The following is a 22,064-nucleotide window of genomic DNA, read 5'->3' on the forward strand; positions in this document are numbered from 1 at the left end:
AGTTCAGAGGAGTAGACTTAATTCATGAAGAAAACTCACAGGTGTTACTGCTATTTCCCACCTGTATTGTGATTTTCTCCCAGCAGACCTATTTCTAGAATGTTCCACCATCTAATTGGTAAAGTGTACCAATGCTGTGCTACTGTGGGACAGCTAATAAAACCCTTGATTGAGAGGTACAAGTAGAGCCCCTTTCAGCAGCTGCAGAAAACAATTGAAGAACCAAGAAACTAGAACTCACTGTTACATACATTAGACTGTTAATCAATCCTAAAGAAGTCCTGGCTCTTAATTAGATCCAAGAATCTGCTGTCAAACATTAGCTGTATGTAGGGTCAGAAACCTCTGCCTGATTCATCAGGATATAAGTACGCTAGAGGTTTCTAGTGTCATACATTTCCCCCCACCTTTACTGGATACAATTGATACATAACTAACATTGAGTGTAAGGTATATACCATGTTATTTGATACACTTACATATTGCAAAATGATTTCCACTCTAGTACTATTAGCTTACACCTATATAGCATTACATAATTAGGGGTGTGTGTGTGTGTGTGTGTGTGTGTGTGTGTGTGATGAGAACATTAACCATTTATTATTTTAACAACTTTCAAGTATCTAATACAATCACCATAGCGTACGTTAGATCTGAAACTGGAACTTTGTACTCTTTGGCCAACATCTTCCCATTTCCCCTACCCCCAGCCCTGGTAACTACCGTTCTAGTCTCTGATTCCTGAATTTGCCTTTTTCAGATTCCATATATAAGTGGTATCATTACAGATTTCATCTTTCTCTGTCTGCCTTATGTCACTTAACATGATGCCCTCAAGGTCCATCCATTTGGTTGCAAATTTTCTCATGGTTGAGTAATATTTCATTGTGTATATATAATACACTACATCATCTGTCCATCCATCTGAACTAAACACTTAGGTTGTGTCCATTTCCTGCCTGTTGTGAATAATACTCCATTGAACATGAGAATGCAGACAAGTCTTCAAGATGTTGTTTTCCTTTTCTTTGGACATATACCCAGAATGGGGATTGGTGGATCATTTGGTGGTTCTATTCTTAATATTTTTAGGAACCTCCATGCTGGTTTCCATAGAGATTATACTGATTGCATTCCTGCTAACAGTGCACAAATAGTCCCTTTCCACCTCCTCACCAACACTTGTTATCTCTTATCTTTTTGATGACACCCATTCTGCCAGGTGTGAGGACATATCTCTTTGTGACTTTGACTGGCATTTCCCTGGTAATTAGTGTTAATTGAGCACCTTTTCTTGTACCTATTGGTCACGTGTATGTCTTCCTTGGAAAAATGTCCATCCACTTCCTCTGCCTAATTTTTTTTTTTAAAGATTTTATTTATTTATTTGACAGAGAGAGATCACAAGTAGACAGAGAGGCAGGCAGAGAGAGAGAGAGGGAAGCAGGCTCCCTGCCGAGCAGAGAGCCCGATGCGGGACTCGATCCCAGGACCCTGAGATCATGACCTGAGCTGAAGGCAGCGGCTTAACCCACTGAGCCACCCAGGCGCCCCCTCTGCCTAATTTTTAAACAGATTATTTTATTTGTGGGTTTTTCTGTTTTTATTTCATTGTTGTTGTTGTTGCTGTTGAGTTATGTAAGTTCCTATATATTTTGGATATTAACCTTTTATCATGTATATGGCTTATAATATTTTCTCCATTTTGTAGGTTGACTTTATTTTTTTCTTTAGTTTTTTTTACTATGCAGAAACTTTCTAGTGTAATGTAGTCTTTCTTACTTTTGCTTTTGCTTCTTGTGCTTTTGGTGTCGTGTCTGAAAAACTGTTGTCAAGACCAGCATCATGGAGCTTTATCCCTATGTTTTCTTCTAGGAGCTTTATGGTTTGGAGTCATCTGTCTTTAAGCCATTTTGTGTTAACCTTTGTGGAAGGTATCCAGTTTCATTCTTCTAAATGTGGTCACCCAATTTTCACACCTTTTTTTTATTGGAAGAGAGCATTCTTTCTTCATTGAGTAGTCTCTGTTCCCTTGTCAAATATTAGTTGACCATAAGTGCAAATGTTTATTTCTGGGGTCTTTGCTCTGCTCTGTTGGTCTCCGTGTCTGTTTCTATGTCAGTACTATACTACTGTTTTTTGATTACTGTAGCTTTGTAGTATAGTTTGAAGTCAGGATGTGCGATGCCTCCGGATTTGTTCTTTCTTAGGATTGCCTTGGCTTGTTGGAATCTAGTGAATTTAGGATTATTTTTTCTACTTCATGAAAAATGCCATTGGAATTTTCATAGAGATTTCATTGAATCTAGAGATGGTTTGGGGTAGTATCGGCCTTTTAATAATACTAATTCTTCTGAATTATTAATTATGGGATATCTTCCCATTTGTTTGTCTTCTTAATTTCTTTCATCAAAATTTTATAGTTTTCAGTGGACCAATAATTCACGTCCGTGATTATACTTACTCCCAGGTTTGGTTTTGATGCTGTTGTGCATGGGATGCTTTTTAAAAATGTCTTTTTCGTATTACTTGCTGCTGGTATAAAGAAATGCTACTGATTTTTATATGTTGATTTTTGTGTCTTGCAACTTTATTGATTGATTGCGATGGGTTTTTTTTTGGTAGAGTCTTTAGGATTTTCTACATATAAGATCCTATCTGTAAAGAATCACAAAATTACTTCCTTTCTGATTTGAATGCCTTATCTTTTTCTTGTCTGCTTGCTTTTGCTGGTACTTATAGTATGTTGAATATGCATAATGAGAGTGGGCATCCTTTAATTTTCCTGATGTTAGAGAAAAAGCTTTCAGTCTCTAACTATTAAGTATAATGTTACCCATGGCTTGTCATATACGGTTTATATTATGTTGAGGTACATTCCCTCTTTACCTAATTTGTTGAGAGTTTTTATCAAGAAAGGATGTTGAATTTTGTCAAGTGCTTTTTCTGCATCAATGGAGATGAATATATGCTTTTTATTTTTCATTGTTTTTGTTTTTTAAGATGTATTTATTTGACAGAGATCACAAGTAGGCAGAGAGGCAGCAGAGAGAGAGAAAGGAAGCAGGCTTCTGCTGAGCAGAGAGCCCCATGTAGGGCTCAATCCCAGGACCCTGGGATCATGACCTGAGCTGAAGGCAGAGGCTTTAACCCACTGAGCCACCCAGGCACCCTACTTTTCATTTTCTTAATTGGGTATGTCATGTTTATTGATTTGGGTATGTTGAACCACCTTTGCATCCCAGGGATGAATCCCAGCTTAATCGTGATGTGTGGTCCTTTTAATATGCTGTTGAATTTAGCTTGTTAATATCTTGTTGATAATTTTTCCATGTGTATTCATCAGGAATATTGACCTGTAGTTTTCTTTTCTTGTTAGTATCTTTATCTGGCTTTGGCATTAGATTAGTTCAGTCCATGTAAAATGTGTTTGGGAATATTCTCTCCTCCTCAATGTTTTAGAAGAGTTTAAGAAGGAATGGCATTAATTATTTTTTAAGGGTTTAGCAGAATTCACTAGGGACACCCTCTGCTTCTGGACTTTGCTGGGAGGATTTTGATTACTGATTCACATCCCCTTATTCATTATTGTCTGTTCAGACTTACTTTTTTTTTTCATGATTCAGTGTTGTTTGGTTGCTGTTTCTAGGAATTCATTCATTTCTTCTGGGTTATTCAAATGATTGGTGTATAATTAATCCATACTGTTCTCATGATCTTTTATATTTTTGTGGTAGCAGTTGTTATGTCTCCTTTCTCATTTAATGACTTTGAGTCTGATTTCTTTTTTTTCTTGACTTAGACTAGCTAAATGCCAGTTTTGTTTATCTTTAGAAAAAACTAGTTTTTGGTTGTTGTTGTTTTTTTTTCTTTGTTTTTCCTGGTCTCTTATTATTTTCTGATCTTTGTATTTCATTGCTTCTGCTAACTTTGGACTTCATTTGTTCTTTTTTTAGTTCCTTGAGGTATAAAGTTAGGTTGTTTATTTGAGACCTTTCTTGTTTCTTAATGTAGGGTTTTAACTCTATAAACTTGCCTTAAAAATGCTTTTGCTGCATCTTACAGGTTTGCTATTTTGTGTTTCCATTTTCAGAGATTAAAAAAAATTTTTTTTAATTTCTTCCTTGACCCAGTCATTGTTCAGAACTATGTTATTTAATTTTTACACATTTGTGAATTTTTCCGTTTTCTTCTTGTAATTGATTTCCAGTTTGATACAATATCAATATGATTTTAGTCTTCTTAAAATTTTCTGAGAGTTATTTTGTGACCTATCATGATCTGTCCTGCAGATTTTTCCATGTGTGCTTGACAAGAACATGTATTCTTTTGCTTTTGGGTGGAATGTCCTCTGTATGTCTGTTAGGTTCATTTGGTCTAAAGTATAGTTCAATTTTAACATATTCTTATTAATTTTTATTTGTCTGGATAATCTAGCCATTTGTTGAAAGCTGGTTACTAAAATACTCTATTCTTGTATTGTCTATTTCTCCCTTTAGATTTGTTAGTATTTGGTAAGTATATTGTGGTGCTCCAATGTTGGGTCTCTATATATTTATGATTGCTATATTCTTTTAGTCAGTTTACTTCTTTATCATCATATAATGATCTTTTTCATCTTTTGTTTTGGCTTATGTTTTGTTTTGGCTTATTTTTTCTGATATAAGTAAACGTTACCCCTGCTCTCTTTTGCTTTCCACTTGCAAGGAGTATCTTTTTCCAGCCCTTTCTTGTGAGACTGTATGTCCTTAAAGATGAAGTGAGTTTCTTACAGGCAATATATAGTTGGGTCTTATCCATCCAACCACTCTATGTCCTTTGACTGAAGAATTGAATTCATTTTAATTTAGAATAATTATTGATAGGTAAGAACTTAGTAATGTTATCTGACTCTCTTTTCTGGCTGTTTTGTTGTTCCCTTGTTTTGTTTTTTTCTCCTCTCTTGCTGCCTTCCTGTTTGAGTTGATTTCCTACAGAGGTATGCTCTGATTCTCTTATCCTTACCTTTTGTGGGTCAGCTGTAGGTTTTTACTTTGCGGTTGCCATGAAGCTTACATAAAACATCTTATAGATATAATAGCCTGTTTTATGTTAATAACAGCTTATTTCAAATGCATACAAAAACTCTATCCTTTTATTTCTCTCTTCTTACATTTTTGGTATCATAATTTACCTCTTTTTATATACTGTGTATTCATTAACCAGTATTGTAGCTGTAGTTATCTTTTTTTTTTTTTTAAGATTTTATTTATTTGACAGAGAACACAAGTAGGCAGAGAGGCAGGCAGAGAGAGAGAGAGAGAAGCAGGCTCTGCACTGAGCAGAGAGCCCGATGCGGGGCTTGATCCCAGGGACTCTGGGAATCATGACCTGGGCCGAAGGCAGAGGCTTTAACCCGCTGAGCCACCCAGGTGCCCAGTAGCTGTAGTTATCTTAACAACTCTTGTCCTTTAACCTTTATACTGAGTTATGTGGTAAACTCATTACCATATTACATTAACTAGCTTTTGTTTTTGTACTTCACATATTTCTTTTATTTTACAATTTTTTTAAGATTTATTTTTTTTTTTTTTTTTTTACTTGAGAGAGAGAGCAAATCACAAGCCAGAGGGAGGAGCAGAAGAAAAGAGAGAGGAAGAAGCACCTTCCCCACTGAACAGGGAACCTGATGTGGGGCTCAATCCCAGACCTCTGGGATTGTGCCCTGAGCCAAAGGCAGACACTTAATGAACTGAGTCACCCAGGCACCACTGTACTACCATTTTGAATTTAACTCTATACTTACCTTTAGCAGTGTATTGGATAGTTTCATAGGTTTTCATATACTCTGCATCCTTTCATATCAGCTTGGATTCCTTCCGCTTTTGTTTGCCCAGGGATAGTCTTTTCTCTTATTTATTTCTGAAGGACAGCTTGGCTGGTAGAATATCTTGGTTGGAAATTTTTCTTTCATATCATCCATCCTCTCTAAGCCTGTAAAGTTTCTGCTGAGAAATCTGCTGAGAGCCTTATAAGAATTCCCTTATCAGTTACAAGCTTCTTTCTCTTGCTGCTCTTAAGATTCTGCCTTTGTCCTTTGAATTTTGGCATTTTTATTGTAATGTGTTTTAGAGGAGATTTCTTTCCATTGAATTTGGGAAGCTATGAGCTTTATAACTTGGGACATTCAGGTCTCTCCACAGATTTGGGAAGATCTTGGCTATGATTTCTTTAAATAAGCTTTCTGCTTCCCCTCTTGTCTCCTTCTGAGAGTCAGTAAGTTTAAAGTGTTTCTTTGACAGGTATGTTGTAGATAATGTAGGCTTTCTCCACTCTCTTTCATTCTTTTCCCTTTGTTCTCCTCTGACTGGATAATTTCAAAGTTTCTGTCTTGATCTGTTCCAATGTTGGTCCTCGCCTTCTGTGGTTTTTATTTATTCATTGTATTCTTGAGCTGCAGGTTTTTTTTTTAAATAGTTTCTGTCTCTTTGTTAAAGTTCTCATTTTGTAATACATTGTTTTCGCTGGTTTTGTTGATTTTTTAATATATATATATATATACCCTCATGGAACTTCCTTTCAACAGCCATTTTGATTTCTTTATCTAGTAAACTATAGATCTTCATGTGTTTGAGATCAGTTACTGGAGGATTACTGTGACCTTTTGGTGATATCATGTTTCTTGATTGGTCACATTCCTTGAAGTTTTGTGTTGCTGTCTTCATAGCAGTGGTCACAGGCACCTCCTTTAGTCCTTGACTAATTGCCTTTAAGAGAGAAATGCCCTCTGTCATCCCTAGTCAGCTAGGGATTCTGAGGCTTCTTAGACCTTCTATGGATTCACCTTCTACCACATTCTTGGTCTCTCTTGTGCCAGAATTTTAAGCTTATATGTCTCCTCTTGATCTTAAAACATCAGGCCAAATGTTTACACCCCTCCCTTTTGCTTTCCCAAGAATGGCACTAATGCTAAAGTGGCCACTCCTGACCTATAGGTTTGGGTCATGCTCAGTAGCTATCTGCCAAAGTTCACTCTCACTACCACTGTCAGGAGCATGACAGGAAGCTTACATAGGTGTTTGGGGGTATTGGTGAGGCACACAAATGCTGGAGGGTGTCCATAGACCAGTTGGAGGGATCTGTATACAAGGCATCTCCATTGGTTCATGGGTAGGGTTCTTGATGGAATCAGGAATGGAATGACACAGTGAGCAGGATTCACATTCTTTTATTCTGAGAGTCCTGTGTGCCACTCTCCCAGCCTCTTCTTGCCTCTTGCCCCCTCCATGCAGGTAATGATCTAGTACTCTGGATGACGTGAGAAAGAAATGGGCCTTTTGGGCAACACTCCACATAGCTGGGGAAGCTGGGTACTTCACTTGCTCTCACTTTCCAGCATGGGAAAAACCATGGCTAAGATTTCTGGCCCTCATTTCTGCCAGCTGGAGGGAGGGGTGATATGAGTGAAGTCAAACTATTCCTCTTACCCTGTCTAGTGTGTTCAAACTCATTTTCCCCTCTCTGTTGGTGTGCTAAATTTCTCTACTGAAAACTGGAATTCCAGGGGGTCCTGTCATCCATGTGTAATTGTTTAAGGTGATGTCCTCCCCCTGCTGAGAGATGCTGGAGCCAGTTCACAACTGGGACTGTAGTCTATATGCCTGTTACCGAAGCATGGTTTGGTGAGACTCCTCTCAGATCTCTGGCATCTAGTGGTGGATGGCACAGTTCCCACAAAAGCATTTTTGTCCCTGTTGTTGGGAAGGAACATGAACTGGGCTGTCTTCTTCAGCCATGTTCCTGACCTCTGACCTCACTCTCTAGTACCTCACCATTTGAAGGAAGCCTTTCTTTCTTTGTTTTATTTTTTTAAGATTTTACTTATTTATTTATTTGAGAGAGAGAAAGAGAAAGGGAGAGCATGATAAGGGAGAAGGTCAGAGGGAGAAGCAGACTCCCCGCGGAGCTGGGAGCCTGATGCAGAACTCGATCCCAGGACTCTGGGATCATTACCCTAGCCAAAGGCAGTGGCTTAACCAACTGAGCCACCCAGATGCCTGGAGGAGACCTTTTCTGAAGAGACCACATTGTCACCGCATTTTGCTTTCTTGCTTTCCTTATGTTTCCTAGATTCATTATCTTTTCCCTTTTTGGGTAACTTACCTATAGAATATCTATATTATTGTTTAATAATTAATTTGTTACACAAATTATTCATATGATATGGAAAGTAGGATAAAATACCTTTCTAGAATTTGAACTGGTCCACAAAGCAGCAAAGCTGCTAATTATGAAAATATTTGGGTTACATAAATTTCCCACCTTCCTTTTATTATCCGAACTAGCTATTTCCTGCAGAGAATATGATGTTCAAGAGCACATTAACAAAGGATGCATTAGTAAAGCCCACTAATTGGGCTCTTTCTGATGAGCTGCTCTGAAATGCACTTGAAGCACAGGCAGGGTGGAAATCAGTATTGGCCTGTACCAAATCAGCCATGGCACTCTAGCCCAGTGGGACTGGCACAGGACTGGCAATCCTCAAGCAGGTTAATAATGAATACTTTGTTCCTAAGGCCTGTTTCCACTAAAAATTACTGTCTTTGCTAACTGAATTCCCATCGTGTAGGAACTCTTTAGAATTCACCTCTATGAGCACCCTTTCAAAATGCAGTTGTTCATGACTTAAAGTAACCTCATAGTGCTGTCCAGTTTGTCTTTCCTCCAGCGGAGAGAGGGAGAGGATGGCTGCTGAGTCAGAGCACTGGGCATTTCTGGGAGGTGAGATGCGAAGTTATTTATGGCTTTGCTTCAAACTAGTCGTAAGTGGATATGCTGATTAGGCACATTCACTCATACCTGGGCGTGCTTCTTCTTCTTCTTCTTCTTCTTTTTTTTTTTTTTTTGAGAGAGAGAGCGAGAGATCACAAGTAGGCAGAGAGGCAGGTGGAGAGAGAGGAGGAAGCAGGCTCCCTGCTGAGCAGAGAGCCTGATGCGGGGCTCGACCCCAGGACCCTGAGACCATGACCTGAGCGGAAGGCAGAGGCTTTAACCCACTGAGCCACCCAGGTGCCCCCTGGGCATGCTTCTTAAGAAGTAATGTACTCCATTGGAACTTGAGCAGTTTGGTGGTTTGGTTTTTGTTTTGTTTTTTGACTACATCATATGCTTGGAATACAATATTTTCTGTGATTTTTTTGCTTTTTTATTAACATTGATGTGAGAATTTATTTGAAAGGGAGTAGTTAATAGGCAGAAAGGAAATGAACATGTATTGAGTATTACTGTGTTCTTGCATTTATGTAATTTCATGTAAATCATGCAGCAGTTCTGCTAAGTAAATTATATAATCTTCATCTTTGCAGAGAGACTAAGGCTTAGAAGAAATGGTAATTGATTGACTAAGATTTGACTGTTAGTACCAAATCAGTGCTCTTCCCACAGCCAGTTCTTTTCTTTTTTGTCTTCCAAATATTGACAGAATCAAGTCAACTCTTTGCTTTTAGTAGCTTGGCTTTGGAGCTGAATTTAGAGTTCTTCAGATCTGGGTTTGATTCTGCTGTTTATAATCTGGGTGCAGTCATTTAATCATTGTAGAAAACAAAGCTCATGCTTCCCATACCAAGGATGTTCATGAAGACAAATGATATAATCTGTGTAAAGCATGTAGCACAGTAAGCCTTTAATGAAGGGTCACTACTGTGAACACTGCTAGATGGGCTTTTTATTTTGCTTTAATCTCACATCTGGTAATTGGGTCATCTTTGAACATGATGATGGTATCTCAAAAACACTTTGAAATGGTTTGCCCTTTCTTCTATTTTTAATGTATTAGGTGATTTCCTCTACCTTTAGAATCTAGCTTTATTTTTATGGTCTGTGCCTCAAGTATGCAGAATATTGCAATTATGTTTGTTTGTTTTTTAATTGACGTATAGTTGAAACACAATCTTACATTAGTTTCAGTTGGACAACATAGTGATTCCACAACTCTGTACCTTATGCTGTGCTCACCTCAAGGTAGGCACCATCTGTCACTGGACAACACTGTTACAGTTCTGTTGATTATATTCCCTATGTGGTAGCTTTCCTCCCCATGAATTATTCATTCCATTACTGGAAGTCTGTACCTCTTACTGCTTTCACCCATTTCACCTATCCCCACCACCTTCCCTCTGGCGACAATCAGTTCTTTATGTTTATGGGTCTGTTTCTTCTTTTGTTTGTTTTATTTTCAGATTCCACATGTAAGTGAAATCATATGATATTTGTCTTTCTCAGTCTGACTTATTTCATTCAGCGAAATCCCCTCTAGATCCATCCATGTTTTCACAAATGGCAAAAACTCATTTTTTAATGGCTGAGTAATATTCCATTATATATATAATAAATATGCATGCTACATCTTCTTTATCTATTTAACTTTCAAGGGTCAATTAGGTGGCTTCCATATTTTGGTTATGGTCAATAATGCTGCAGTGAACATAGAGGTACATATATCTTTTTGAGTTAGTTTTCATTTCTTAGGGTAAATGCCTAGTAGTGGAATTACTGGGTTATATGATTTTTCCATTTTAAATTTTTGAGGAACCTCCATACTGTTTTCCACAGTAGCTGAACTGGTTTGCATTCCCACCAATAGTGCATGAGGGTTCCCCTTTCTCCACATCCTCGCCAACACTTGTTGTTTCTCATCTTTTTGATACTAGCCGTTCTGATACTTAATTGTAGTTTTGAGTTGCATTTCCCTCATAATTAGTGATGTTGAACATCTTTTCATTGCCTGTTGGCCATCTGTATGCTGCTGCTGTTGTTATTTTGAAAGATGTCTATTCAGGTTCTATGCCCATTTTTAAATTGGACTGTTTGGCTTTTTTGGTGTTGAACTGTAGAAGTTGTTTATATATTTTGGATATATATATTTTTAACTGCTTATATGTCATTTGCAAATTTCTTTTCTCATTCAGCAGGTTGTGGTGTTCTGTTGATGGTTTCCTTCACTGCAAAAGCATTTTAGTTTGATGTAGTCTCAGTAATTTAGTTTTGCTTTTGTTTCCCTTGCCTAAGGAGGCATTTTTAGAAAAATGTTGCCAAGGCCAATGTCCAAGAGACCACTGTCTATATTTTCTTTAAGGAGTTTTACTGTGTAGATCTCACACTTAGGTGTTTAATCCATTTTGAATTTATTTTTGTCTGTGATGTAAGAAAGTAGTCCAGTTTCCTTCTTTTGCATGTAGCTATCCAGTTTTCTCAGCACCATTGATTGAAGAGACTGTCTTTTACCCATTGTATATTCCTGCATCCTTTGTTGTGGATTAATTAACCATGTAAGCTTGGGTTTATTTGGGAGCTCTCTATCCTGTTACATTGATCTGTGTGTCTGTTTTTGTGCCAGTACCATAGTGTTTTGAGCACTATAGTTTTGTAGTTTATTTTGAAATTTGGAATTGTGATACCTCCAGCTTTGTTCTTTTTCAAGATTACTTTGGACATTTGGTGTCTTTTGTGGTTCTATACACATTGTAGGATCATTGGTTCTAGTTCTGTGAAAAACACCATAGGAATATTGATAAGGATTGCATTGAATCTGTAGATAGTTTTGGATAGTAGAACGTTTTAATATTAACTCTTAGAATTAATGAGCATAATATATCTTTCCATTTATATGTGTCTTCTTCAAATTTCTTTTATTAATGTCTTACAGATTTCAAGATACAGGTCTGTTAACTCTTCAGTTAAATTGATTCCTAGGTTATGTGATTTGGCGGTGGGTGGTGGGTGTGCAGTAGTAAATGAGATTATTTTCTTAATTTCTCTTTCTGCTTCTTCGGTATAGTAATGCAATAGATTACTGTACATTGGTTTTGTGTTCTGCAATTTTACTGAATTTATTTATTTCCAGTAGTCTTTTGGTGGAGTCTTTAGGGTTTTCTATATATAACATCATGTCTGGAAATAGTGAGTTTTACTTCTTCCTTCCAATCTGGATGCCTTTTATTTCTTTTTCTTGTTTGATTGCAACAGCTAGTACTTCCATTACTATTTTAAATGAAAGTAGTGAGAGTAGAATACTGCAATAGTGTTTGCTTTTCCAAGACAAGACAATCTGTATCTTAGGTACAGATTTTAAATGGGGGAAGTTTATTTGATGTCTTAAATAATGCAACATTTGGGCGCCTGGGTGGCTCAGTGGGTTAATCCTCTGCCTTCGGCTCAGGTCATGATCTCAGGGTCCTGGGATCGAGCCCCACATCGGGCTCTCTGCTTGGCAGGGGGCCTACTTCCTCCTCTCTTCCTGTGTCTCTGCCTACTTGTGATCTCTGTCTGTCAAATAAATAAATAAAATCTTTAAAAAAAAATAATGCAACATTTGAGGTTCTATTTTACTCATGTTCTATATATCACAACTTAATACAACAGGTATTAGTTGTCTGGTATCCTGATATCTGTGAGCCTGCAGACTGCTACTTAAAGGATAACCTAACTTTGAACAGAGGTGGTTGATGCGGCAGGACAAGCACAAATAGGAGCCAGAGTACAGGCCATCGGTGTCCCCAAACTGTGGATATTATACTCATAACTCCCTAGAATTGTGAGGATTGGACGAGACCATGTGTACAAAGTACCCCACAGTGCCTGATGCATAGTAGGGCCTCTTCCCCCCACCCCCACCCCCATGTATTAATGGGAAGGTACTTATGACATAGATATCCTTATGTTGTTACGGTTTCTTTCTCTCTTGAATAATATCACTTTACCAACTATCTGTTTTTGGTAGTTTTGTCCTATTTGAAGTGTTTGATTTCATAATGGATTTAGTTATTTATCAAGTAAATCATTGGATTTGTTCCCACCAGTGATACCAAGAAGAAGCAGGGAGTGAGAAAAAGGAACAACAGCGGAATGGAAGACGTGGGACCCACAAATCGTAACAGAAAGAAGGCCAAGTGGGAGACCTTAGAGCCTTTGGATACAGGTCTCTCTTTAGCAGAGGATGAAGAGCTGGTGTTACATCTGCTTAAAAGTCAAAGCTAGATATTCCGTGCTCTTCTCTGTGAAACCTCTGGTCACGATGATGGAAAAACAAGTTGGAAAAACAAGTGGCTGTGGAACACTTGGATGACATGAGTCCCACGCCCAAAGGATCTTTCCTCCAGACTGAAGCGATTAGATCTCTAAGCCCCTTTCGCAGGATGTGCTTTGCACTATCTCAGAGCGAACTCAGAGTACAGGTGGATTATAAAATTTCTTGATCCCGTTTTCCAGCATGTGCTCTGTTAGATTTTACCCATGAATTCCTTCATCTCGTCATTGGAGATGCTCGCTTTGATTTACCAGCAACTTCTGGAGACCTTGTTTCATTATTAGAAATTCCTGTCTTGCTTACCACACAGAAATTTCTATGTACTGTAAGACAAAATTGCTCACAGTTTTGATGTATTTAATATCTCTAAAGAGACAGAGTATGATGGACCAGCCCTGAGAAAAGAGTATTTTTGAATTGCGATGATCAATAATAAACATATTTCCTATAAAATATTAATGTTTTCATTGTGTCCAGTAATACGAGAACACTCTCGGGGGAAGGTTCCTAAGAGAAAAATGTTTGGCCAATTCCTGACAGTGAATTTTTCATATTCTTAGATTAGCCTTTCTAAAGATGCCATTTAACTTTACACTTGCAGTTTTCATATCCATTTTTGAAGTCTATGGAAGTCCTGAATCTGAAGACTGTGATTCAAAACCAGTGCCTTAGTAAGCACCCAGCAGGCGGTAGGTCTTCTGTAAGAGCCTTGTTCAGCTCACTCTGCAGCGCCCCACCCAGAGCTAGCTCCTGATAATGAGTAAGAAGCAGATCAAACCAGAGCCTGTTTTTGGTTATGAATAACTGTCACATTTTTTGTGGGGAAGGAAATCTGGGCCTTGGCATGTTGGTTTTACCACAGATTTATCACCCTCTCACTATTCTCTCCCTTGGCTCCCTCTCATTCTATGTGTAAAACACAAATAATTTTCGATAACTGGTCCAAACCACTCATGAATCCAAGGAAGGGAGTGTCCCACCTGGATATCCCCAAAACAATTTCAATTCAACCAGAATCTATATTGTCTCTGAAAAGTTTCTCCTGCTTGTGCAGTTAGTATCCCTCGTGGGTGACACCAGGAAACTCAGTGACTCTCAGCCTCTCCCTTGACCACCCTTCACTTTGCGGATTCTATTGATTCTTCTTCATATGACTCTTCAGCATGGTTTGTTCCTTACCTTCCCAGCTTCTGACTTTGGTCTGGGGTCACATTCTCCTCCTGATGTGCTTTGATCACACCAGTGGCCTCCCAGCTGGTCACGGTGCTCCAGCCTCCTATTTCTCTAGGCGTAGCACTGAGCTGAGCGTGTTTCTTCCTAGCTGTTTCTTACTTCCACTCTGGTGCTTATCATGCATTGTTCCAGACATTGTTTATAAGTCCCCCCTGTTATGTGACAATTTTCTGGACCGTGCTTACCATCCTGCGTAACCCCCAGAGCCAAATACAGTACCAGCCCCATAATGGATTCTCAGTAAATGCTTATGGAATTAATGAATGAACAGGAATAGTCCGAATAGTTTGTTAAAATGTATGTTGTAGCACATTGCATTGTCACCTCTGGTAGGAAGGATATAGCATGATGGAAATGAGAACTGGATAAAATGGCTGTTATGGGGAAGAATGACTATAGATGGCAAAGGAATTTAGGGTACAACAACCTGGAAAGATTTTGAAGATTCTGGTATAGGATCTCTTGGCCTTGACTATCTCCAAAGGACAGAAGGACCTAAGAGTATGTAAACTGAAGGCTTACCATTGAACTCACTCTGTGCAGTTTCAGATTTGTTTGTTCTAACCCAAATAGGGGAAATAGAGTGGTTTTATTATTCCATATTTATAAACATTGAATAAATATATTGCCAGGCCTTTGGTTCATAAACTAGTTTGAGTTGTATTCTGTCCCTGGAACTGAATGGATCCTGGCTAATACATACATTGTAGGGGATTTTAGTTTGCTCGTTTTGAAAACTCATTAAAATATCAGAATAGTGTTGGTAGAAAACTCAGATAAACAATGCATGATAGATTTTGTTCAGTGTTCTTGTGTGGTGTTATTTTTGAGCAAATATTCACTGCACCCTCTTTCCTCCCTTTGGAAAGCATCCTTTCTCCCTCCGCTCCCATTGGGCCTGTCCATGAGACTTCCGTTAGCCCATGTGGAATGTGGTGGAAATGCCCATGTGCCTTTTAGAAGCAAAGCCTTTAAGGTGCATTGGTGTGGCCATCAGCCCTCTACCTTGAGCCCAATATGGAGCAGAGAGAGGATACTGCCTCTCTCTGGGTGCAAGGCGATCACAGGGCAGGTCGTACAGACCTATAACCACTGTGTTCCCTCTAAGTCTTGGAGCACAAGAAACCCACTGACACTTGGGGGTTTTTCCACAGAGAAAAGTTAAGAAAAACACAGAACCAATGAACAAGAACATTCATCCATTCAATAAATGTTAATAAATTCAGCAACTACCATATGCCAGGCTCTGTACTTGTGAGAAATACAAACAGTTCCCTCCCCTGCTACCATGGGTGGGGTGGGGGGTGGTGGGGAGTTCATCATTTTCATGGATTATGAAAAAAGGTGGAAAAAGAAAGATGACTTTCCATGGGAGAGTGTTGTTGCTGGAGTGCAGGAAGTGGGGAGGACATAGGTGATGACGTGGCCTAGGACCCAGAGGCCTCATTCTCGCCTGATGCTTCCCCAAGGCCACAAGGCCATTCGTCAGACCCACTCGTGTAAGATGATCTCTAAAATTGCATGAGTCTCCTAGAGCAGATACAGCCAGCAGCAGAAGCCTTTGGAGGACTGCCATCTCATAAGCTTAACACGGCATTTTAGATTTGTTTGGAGCTATAAAAAATGTAATTAATTTTGTTATACAACATTTGAAATACCCTGAACCTGAAAAGTCATCTCCATGCCTGTCAGAGTCTGCCAGGGGTTGCAGATGTTCCTGGCGGTGGGGACGGTAGGGAAGAAGCGGGGATGGGGGGGTGCTGCAGGTCCAAGGGAAGGGGCCTGCTACCGATGTTCAGAGACCTCGTTTCCTATCCCCTAAGACCATTTTAACCAGAAGTGTGATCATGGTGTGATTTTTCTTCCCCGGCCCCTGCCGATCAGACAGCCCAGGGCAGACACGCTTTATAGGCTAATACCCCATGCCTGCTGAATCAGGACTTGGCAGCCAACCCCAAGGCCAGCCATGAGCCTGCGAGAGAGGCTGGTACGAAAAGGTCCAAACAGGGACAAGTTTGGCAAGTAACTTTCTTACTCTCAGAAACTGAAATTTAGGTAGTCAGAGGGATGGAGTTGGGAGACAGACCAAGGAACACGGTAGATGGAAAGTAAGCTCAGATTAGGAGTTAGGGAGGCACGGCTGTGAGTGAAGGAGAACTCTGGCGGAAGCAGAGGAAGTGGTGAGGGAGCCAGCTGGTGCTGGCATGTGAGGCAAATCCATGGGAGGTAGAGGATCTGGGCCTGGGAGCAGTGAAGACCTGCAGACCCCTCTTGCTGAGGTCTCTGAGAGCCACATGGACCCTCTAGGGCTTGTCTCCGTGAGGCTTTACTTTCTCCTCGGTCCCATTAAATGCCTGTGCAAGTCTGTCTCCTTCCTGACTTCCTGACGTGTGAGACTCCGTTGCCTCAACTCGTCTCTGAGTCTCCGGGGTTTCTGTAGCCGGAAGAGCCTCCGTAAACTCGAGTACTCGCCTGGCCCACTGTGTAGACTTCGGCATGCCTGGCAGTCAGAGCTAACCCCGACCCGTGCGTCTGAGGTGGGATCCGAGGGTCTGCATTCCTTACAGGCCCCTGCTGATGGGGTGCCATTGGCCCTCGGTCACATCGGAGTAGCAAGGCACTAATGGAATTTGGAGAGTTATTAAAATCATCATTCACAGATAGGGTTCTGTCAGAGTCCCAGCAGGAAACAGATGGCGCGCACAAATTAGCCGCCTTCCAAGGGATTTAATAAAAGGATTATTTACACAGGGCAAGGCAGGGTGTAAGGAAATCATGAAGGATGGTCTACCTGAGGCTCATCCCAGAAGTGTGCCCACTCCTCACCCTGAAGGAATGAGGGGAGAGGCGGGAAGGAGAGACAGCTGGGTGGTGACCTTCAGAGGCAGCCAGCCGCAGGTGACCATGGGGAACCTGCGCAGAGAATAAATCCTGGGACCTCACTATTGTCTGTCGAGCCAAAAAAAGCAAGCTGCCCGTAGGGTGAACCTGCGCAGTCACCTGGGACACAGAGCACGGTGGCGAAGCCTGGGGGCCAACAGGAGAAGTGGACACAGGGATGTAGGGCATAAAGAAATGGAAGCTTTTCATGGGAGGAGAGGAGACGTCGTCCCTTCAGCAGGTACTGTGTCCCGGGTGCTACTCTAAGGAGGAGGCCCACAGCGAGGGTGGGCCATGGCGAAAGCAGCCGCAGGACACTGTCAGGCAGGGAGGAATGTGGGGAAGAAAGGACGCGTGGGCCATGGAGAGCGGGGACTGTTGGGAAGTCAGCCAGACCTCTGGCGGGTTTGAGGTCTGAAGAGCAGGGTCTCCATCCCAAGCACGTTAGCAGCCCCTCGGCAGCAGGAAGCAAGTGGAGGGATCTGTCTACCCGTAGGGCTTGGAGCCACTAGAAAATTTAGGAGCACCGGCCTCCTCTGGCCTCCAAGTGCCTCACACTCTGTCCTGCTCTCCAGGACATCTGGTTCACATGGCCTCCTCTCGAGTCTCCAGAACTTCTCCTCCTTCACTCTGGGCCAGTGACCTTACTTTTGATTTTACTGAGAAACCAAAAGTAGTCCAGAGACCTTGTCCGAAGTGCCACACCCCACCCCACCCACCCGCCCAGCTGTCTCCGTGCCCGCGCCCCCTGCCTTCCTCCTGCCACTGGGGACGGACTGTCCATGCTGCCACCGGAGCCCACGCCCTGCATGAGCAGGGTCCCCTCCTCTGCTTCTCACGGATGTCACTTCTGCATGTGTGCCCTCCCTCCACAGTATTAGCACTTTCTCCTCCTGCCTTGGCTCTTCCCGTCCGTGAGTAAACATGCTGTGGGGTCTCACATCTTAAGCCAAAACCATCCCTTCCCAGCAACAGCCCAGTTTCTCTCTTTCTCTCTTTCCCTTTGTGGTATATGTAACTAACTCCTTGAAGGAGTCGTCTCTGCTTCCTGTCTATACTTCCTTCCTTCAAGGCACAATTGCTGTTGAGTAAATTGCATCTAAAGTACACGGTTTGAGAAATACCAGCTGTGCCCCTATCTCTACATGTGTAGAGTGGATAACAACCACATACCCATTGGCCCTAAAAGTTCCCTCTAGTTTCCCAGCCAGCCACGGAGATGTTCTGAGTCACCATGGATTGGTTTAGCTTTGCTGGAATCATGTATAAATAAGGCCATAGAGTATGCGTTCATTTTGGTCTGGCCCCTGGAGCTCAGCACCGTCTCACGATCCATCCGCGTCGCTGTGCCTACCAAGAGTTCATTCTTCTTATTGCTGAGTAGTAATCTGTTGTGTGGATCATACCGCAATGCATGGCTTCACCATTAACCAACAGGGGGGAAAACCTCCATTCTTGGCAGGGTAAGCACCTGGGAGAGGGAACAGCTGTCTGTTTAACTTTTTAAGAAACTACCAGCTGGTCTTTCAAAGGAACTGTACCATTACATTGCCGCCAGTAATGCCCGTGAGTCTCACCTTCCACACACCCTCGCCAACCCTTGATATGATTGGTCTTTTTAATTTTAGCCCTTTTAAGGGGTATGTCACGGCATCTCGTTGTGACTTTTGTCCACATCTCCCCCATGACTAACCCCACTGAGCATCTTTTCATGCGCTTATTTGCCATCCATAAGTCTTCTTTGGTGAAATGTGTGTTCAAATATTTTGCCCATTTTTAATTTGGTTACATGTTTTCTTAAGATATTCTGAACACAAGTCCTTTCTCAGATACATGATTTGCAAATATTTGCTCCCATTCTGTGGCTTGTCTTTTCATTCTCTTGTTTCCTGATTGTTTTTTGAAGAACAGAGCTTTTAATTTTGATGATGTTTATTTTTTCTGTTTTTGACCATGGGATTGGTGTCGTATCTAAGAATTCTTGGCTTTTCTCAAGGTCACAAAGATTCTCTCCTATATTTTCCTCTAAAAGTTTTATAGTTTCAGGCTGTCCACTCTGATTCATGCCGCATTTTGATTTAATCCTTGTATATGATGCACAATGTGGATCGAACTTCATTGTTTGCATGTGGATATCCAGTTGATCCAACATCATTTGTTAAAAAGACTCCTTTTCCCTCCACTGAATTGCCTTTGAATTTTATCATGCCAGAAAGTAAGAAAATGCTCAAAAAGGATAAAAGCTCACAATGCAGTGGTATGTCAAAGGAGGGTAGGGGAGTCAACTGAAGGCGCTCTCAATGGCCACAGTGGAGAAGGGTTGAGCAATAAAATAAATGAAGTAGGATTGAATTAAACCCAATATATATTAGGATCTGTGAGTTCCCACTGATCTAAATACATGACTGAATAAATAAATGTGGGAGAGGAGGCAAATCTCCCATGTAGGAGAATCCAAAATAACTTCCGTAGATACTCTGCCCACATGGAGGTGGCCTGTGTGTAGTGACTTTCTTCCAAAGAGGACAGTATAAAAAGAAAGGGGGAAAACAAAAGGAGTAACTTCACAGCGAAAACCTGACAAACACCACCTCAGCCAGGTGACCAAGTCCTCAGCAACAGCGCCTGTGATGGTTGACCGTGTGCACTCTGGATATGACGGGGTGAGAATGACACCCTTCCTCCATGGTCTTCCTCCCCTAAATGCATAACCTCAGTCTGGTCATGAGAAGAGATGTCAGACAAACCAGGTTGAGAAACATTCTACAACACAGTTGACCGGCGCTTCTCAAAACTCTACAGGTCATCCAAACAGGAAGGTCTGAGAAATGCTTACAGCAGGAGCCCAATTATGAGACACTAACAAAATATAGTGTGGTGTCCTGAATGGGACCCTGGAACAGAAATATGGCATCAGATAAAGACTGAGGAAATCTGAATAAAGCATGGAGTTTAGTTAATAATAATTTACCAGTATTGGTTCATTAATTGTGAAAGATGTACCATCATCATGTTAAGATATTAAAAACAGGGGAACTGGGACCACAGCCTCTGGGAGCTCTGCACTGGCTTCAATTTTACTCCATAAGTCTTTTAAATGATGAAAAAGTTTTAAATGAAAAGTTTATTTTAAAAATGACACACAGCAGATGCAGCTATTTTATATAATCTAATCTCTTATGATTAGACATTTAAGTAATTTCTAAATTTTTGCTTTTAAACACATTTATGATAAGCTGTCCTTACGATTAGATTTTTGTACACATCTGTTACTATTCCCTTTAGAATAATAAGCTCGTAGAAGTGAAGTCAAGAGATAACAGGTATGCATATTCTAATTGCATTAAGGATTTTGATAGAATATACCTAATGCACTTTCAACAGAAGAATGTTAACTCCAAATAATGAGGGATGACCAGTTTTGGAAAGAACTGTGATATTTTTCCTGTGCAAGCCAATCACATCAAAATACCATGAAATGGTCCCGTCGACTCCATGAGAAAGTCACCTGCCAATGTCTGAATGGGCGAAGGCTACATTCAGAGTCGTACCTTGCATTGGGTGTCTGCAACCCATACAACAGATTCATGAGCCTGTGAAGACACAATTTCTCTGTCAGAAGACATCAATTCCTCACACTGAGTTAGACCAACCCAATATAAAAGAAAAAAAAATGAGGGGCACCTTGGTGGCTCAGTGGGTTAAATTCTCTGCCTTTGGCTCAGGTCATGATCTCAGGGTCCTGGGATGGAGCACCGCATTGGGCTCTCTGCTCAGCAGGGAGTCTGCTTGCCTCCTCTCTCTCTGCCTGCCTCTCTGCCTACTTGTGATCTCTGTCTGTCAAATAAATAAGTAAAATCTTTAAGGAAAAAAAAATGAAAGCAGAAAAAAAAAATACAGATCTCCAGATTTCCAGGGAATGTGACAGAGCCCTCCTGGGTTTTATCAGTCAGTGAAACTAAGACTAATATTATAGATGAGTGGTTCTTAAAGTGTGGTCCCTGGGACCACCAGCATCAGCATTATGTGGAAATGTGTTAGAAATATAAATTCTTAAGGCCCCAACCTAGATGTACTGAATTGGAAACTCTGGGGTTGGGGCCCAGAAATAAGTGGATTTTGCATGTTTGATATTTTTCTGTTTTTGTTTTTAATAAGAATATGCTCCTAAAAATTTAATAGTTTTAGAGGTGTCTGGTTGGCTCAGTCAGTTGCCTGTCTGACTTTTGATTTTGGCTCTCTGGGTCGTGAGGTCAAGCCCCACACCAGGCTCCACACCGAGCAAGGAGTCTGCTTAAGATTCTCTCTCTCCGGGGTGCCTGGGTGGCTCAGTGGGTTAAAGCCTCTGCCTTCAGTTCAGGTCATGATCCCAGGGTCCTGGGATCGAGTCCCACATCAGGCTCTCCGCTCAGCGGATAGCCTGCTTCCCCTTCTCTCTCTGCCTGCTTCTCTGCCTACTTATGATCTGTCAAATAAAAAATAAATCTTTCAAAAAAAAAAAAAGATTCTCTCCCTCCCTCTCCCTCTGCCCTACCCCCACTCACACGCATGTTCTCTCTCAAAAAAAATTTTATTTATATTATAAAAAATTGTAAGTAGCTTTATAAGATGTAATTCATAGGCCATATAATTCACCCATTTAAAGTACAAAATTCAGCAGTGTTTAGTTATTCATGTATTTGTGCAATCATCACCACAATCAATTTTTTAAATATTTTCATGATTACCAAAAGGAACTTTAAACCCTTTAGCTGTCACCTCCTATCCCCCCAGCCCTATGCAACCACTAATCTAGTTTCTGTCTTTATGGATTTTCCTGTCATATAAATCAAATCATACACTCTGTAGCCTCTTCTGTCTGACTTTTTTTTTTCACTTAGCGCAATTT

At 40.7% G+C, this 22,064-nt stretch overlaps 1 protein-coding gene across 1 annotated transcript in view; it reads left to right on the plus strand.

The window, feature by feature from the left end:
- DDX10 (DEAD-box helicase 10) overlaps positions 1-13,518 on the plus strand; it is a 273,486-nt gene extending 259,968 nt beyond the window's left edge. The window contains exon 18 of the mRNA XM_032356967.1: positions 12,837-13,518. Within this exon, the coding sequence (XP_032212858.1) occupies positions 12,837-13,014 (178 nt within the window). The 3' untranslated portion in view covers positions 13,015-13,518. The remainder of the gene's footprint in view (positions 1-12,836) is intronic.
- Positions 13,519-22,064: the final 8,546 nt, after the last annotated feature.

The sequence above is a fragment of the Mustela erminea genome, chromosome 9 (assembly GCF_009829155.1).
Source record: "Mustela erminea isolate mMusErm1 chromosome 9, mMusErm1.Pri, whole genome shotgun sequence".
NCBI classification, from domain to species: Eukaryota; Metazoa; Chordata; class Mammalia; order Carnivora; family Mustelidae; genus Mustela; species Mustela erminea.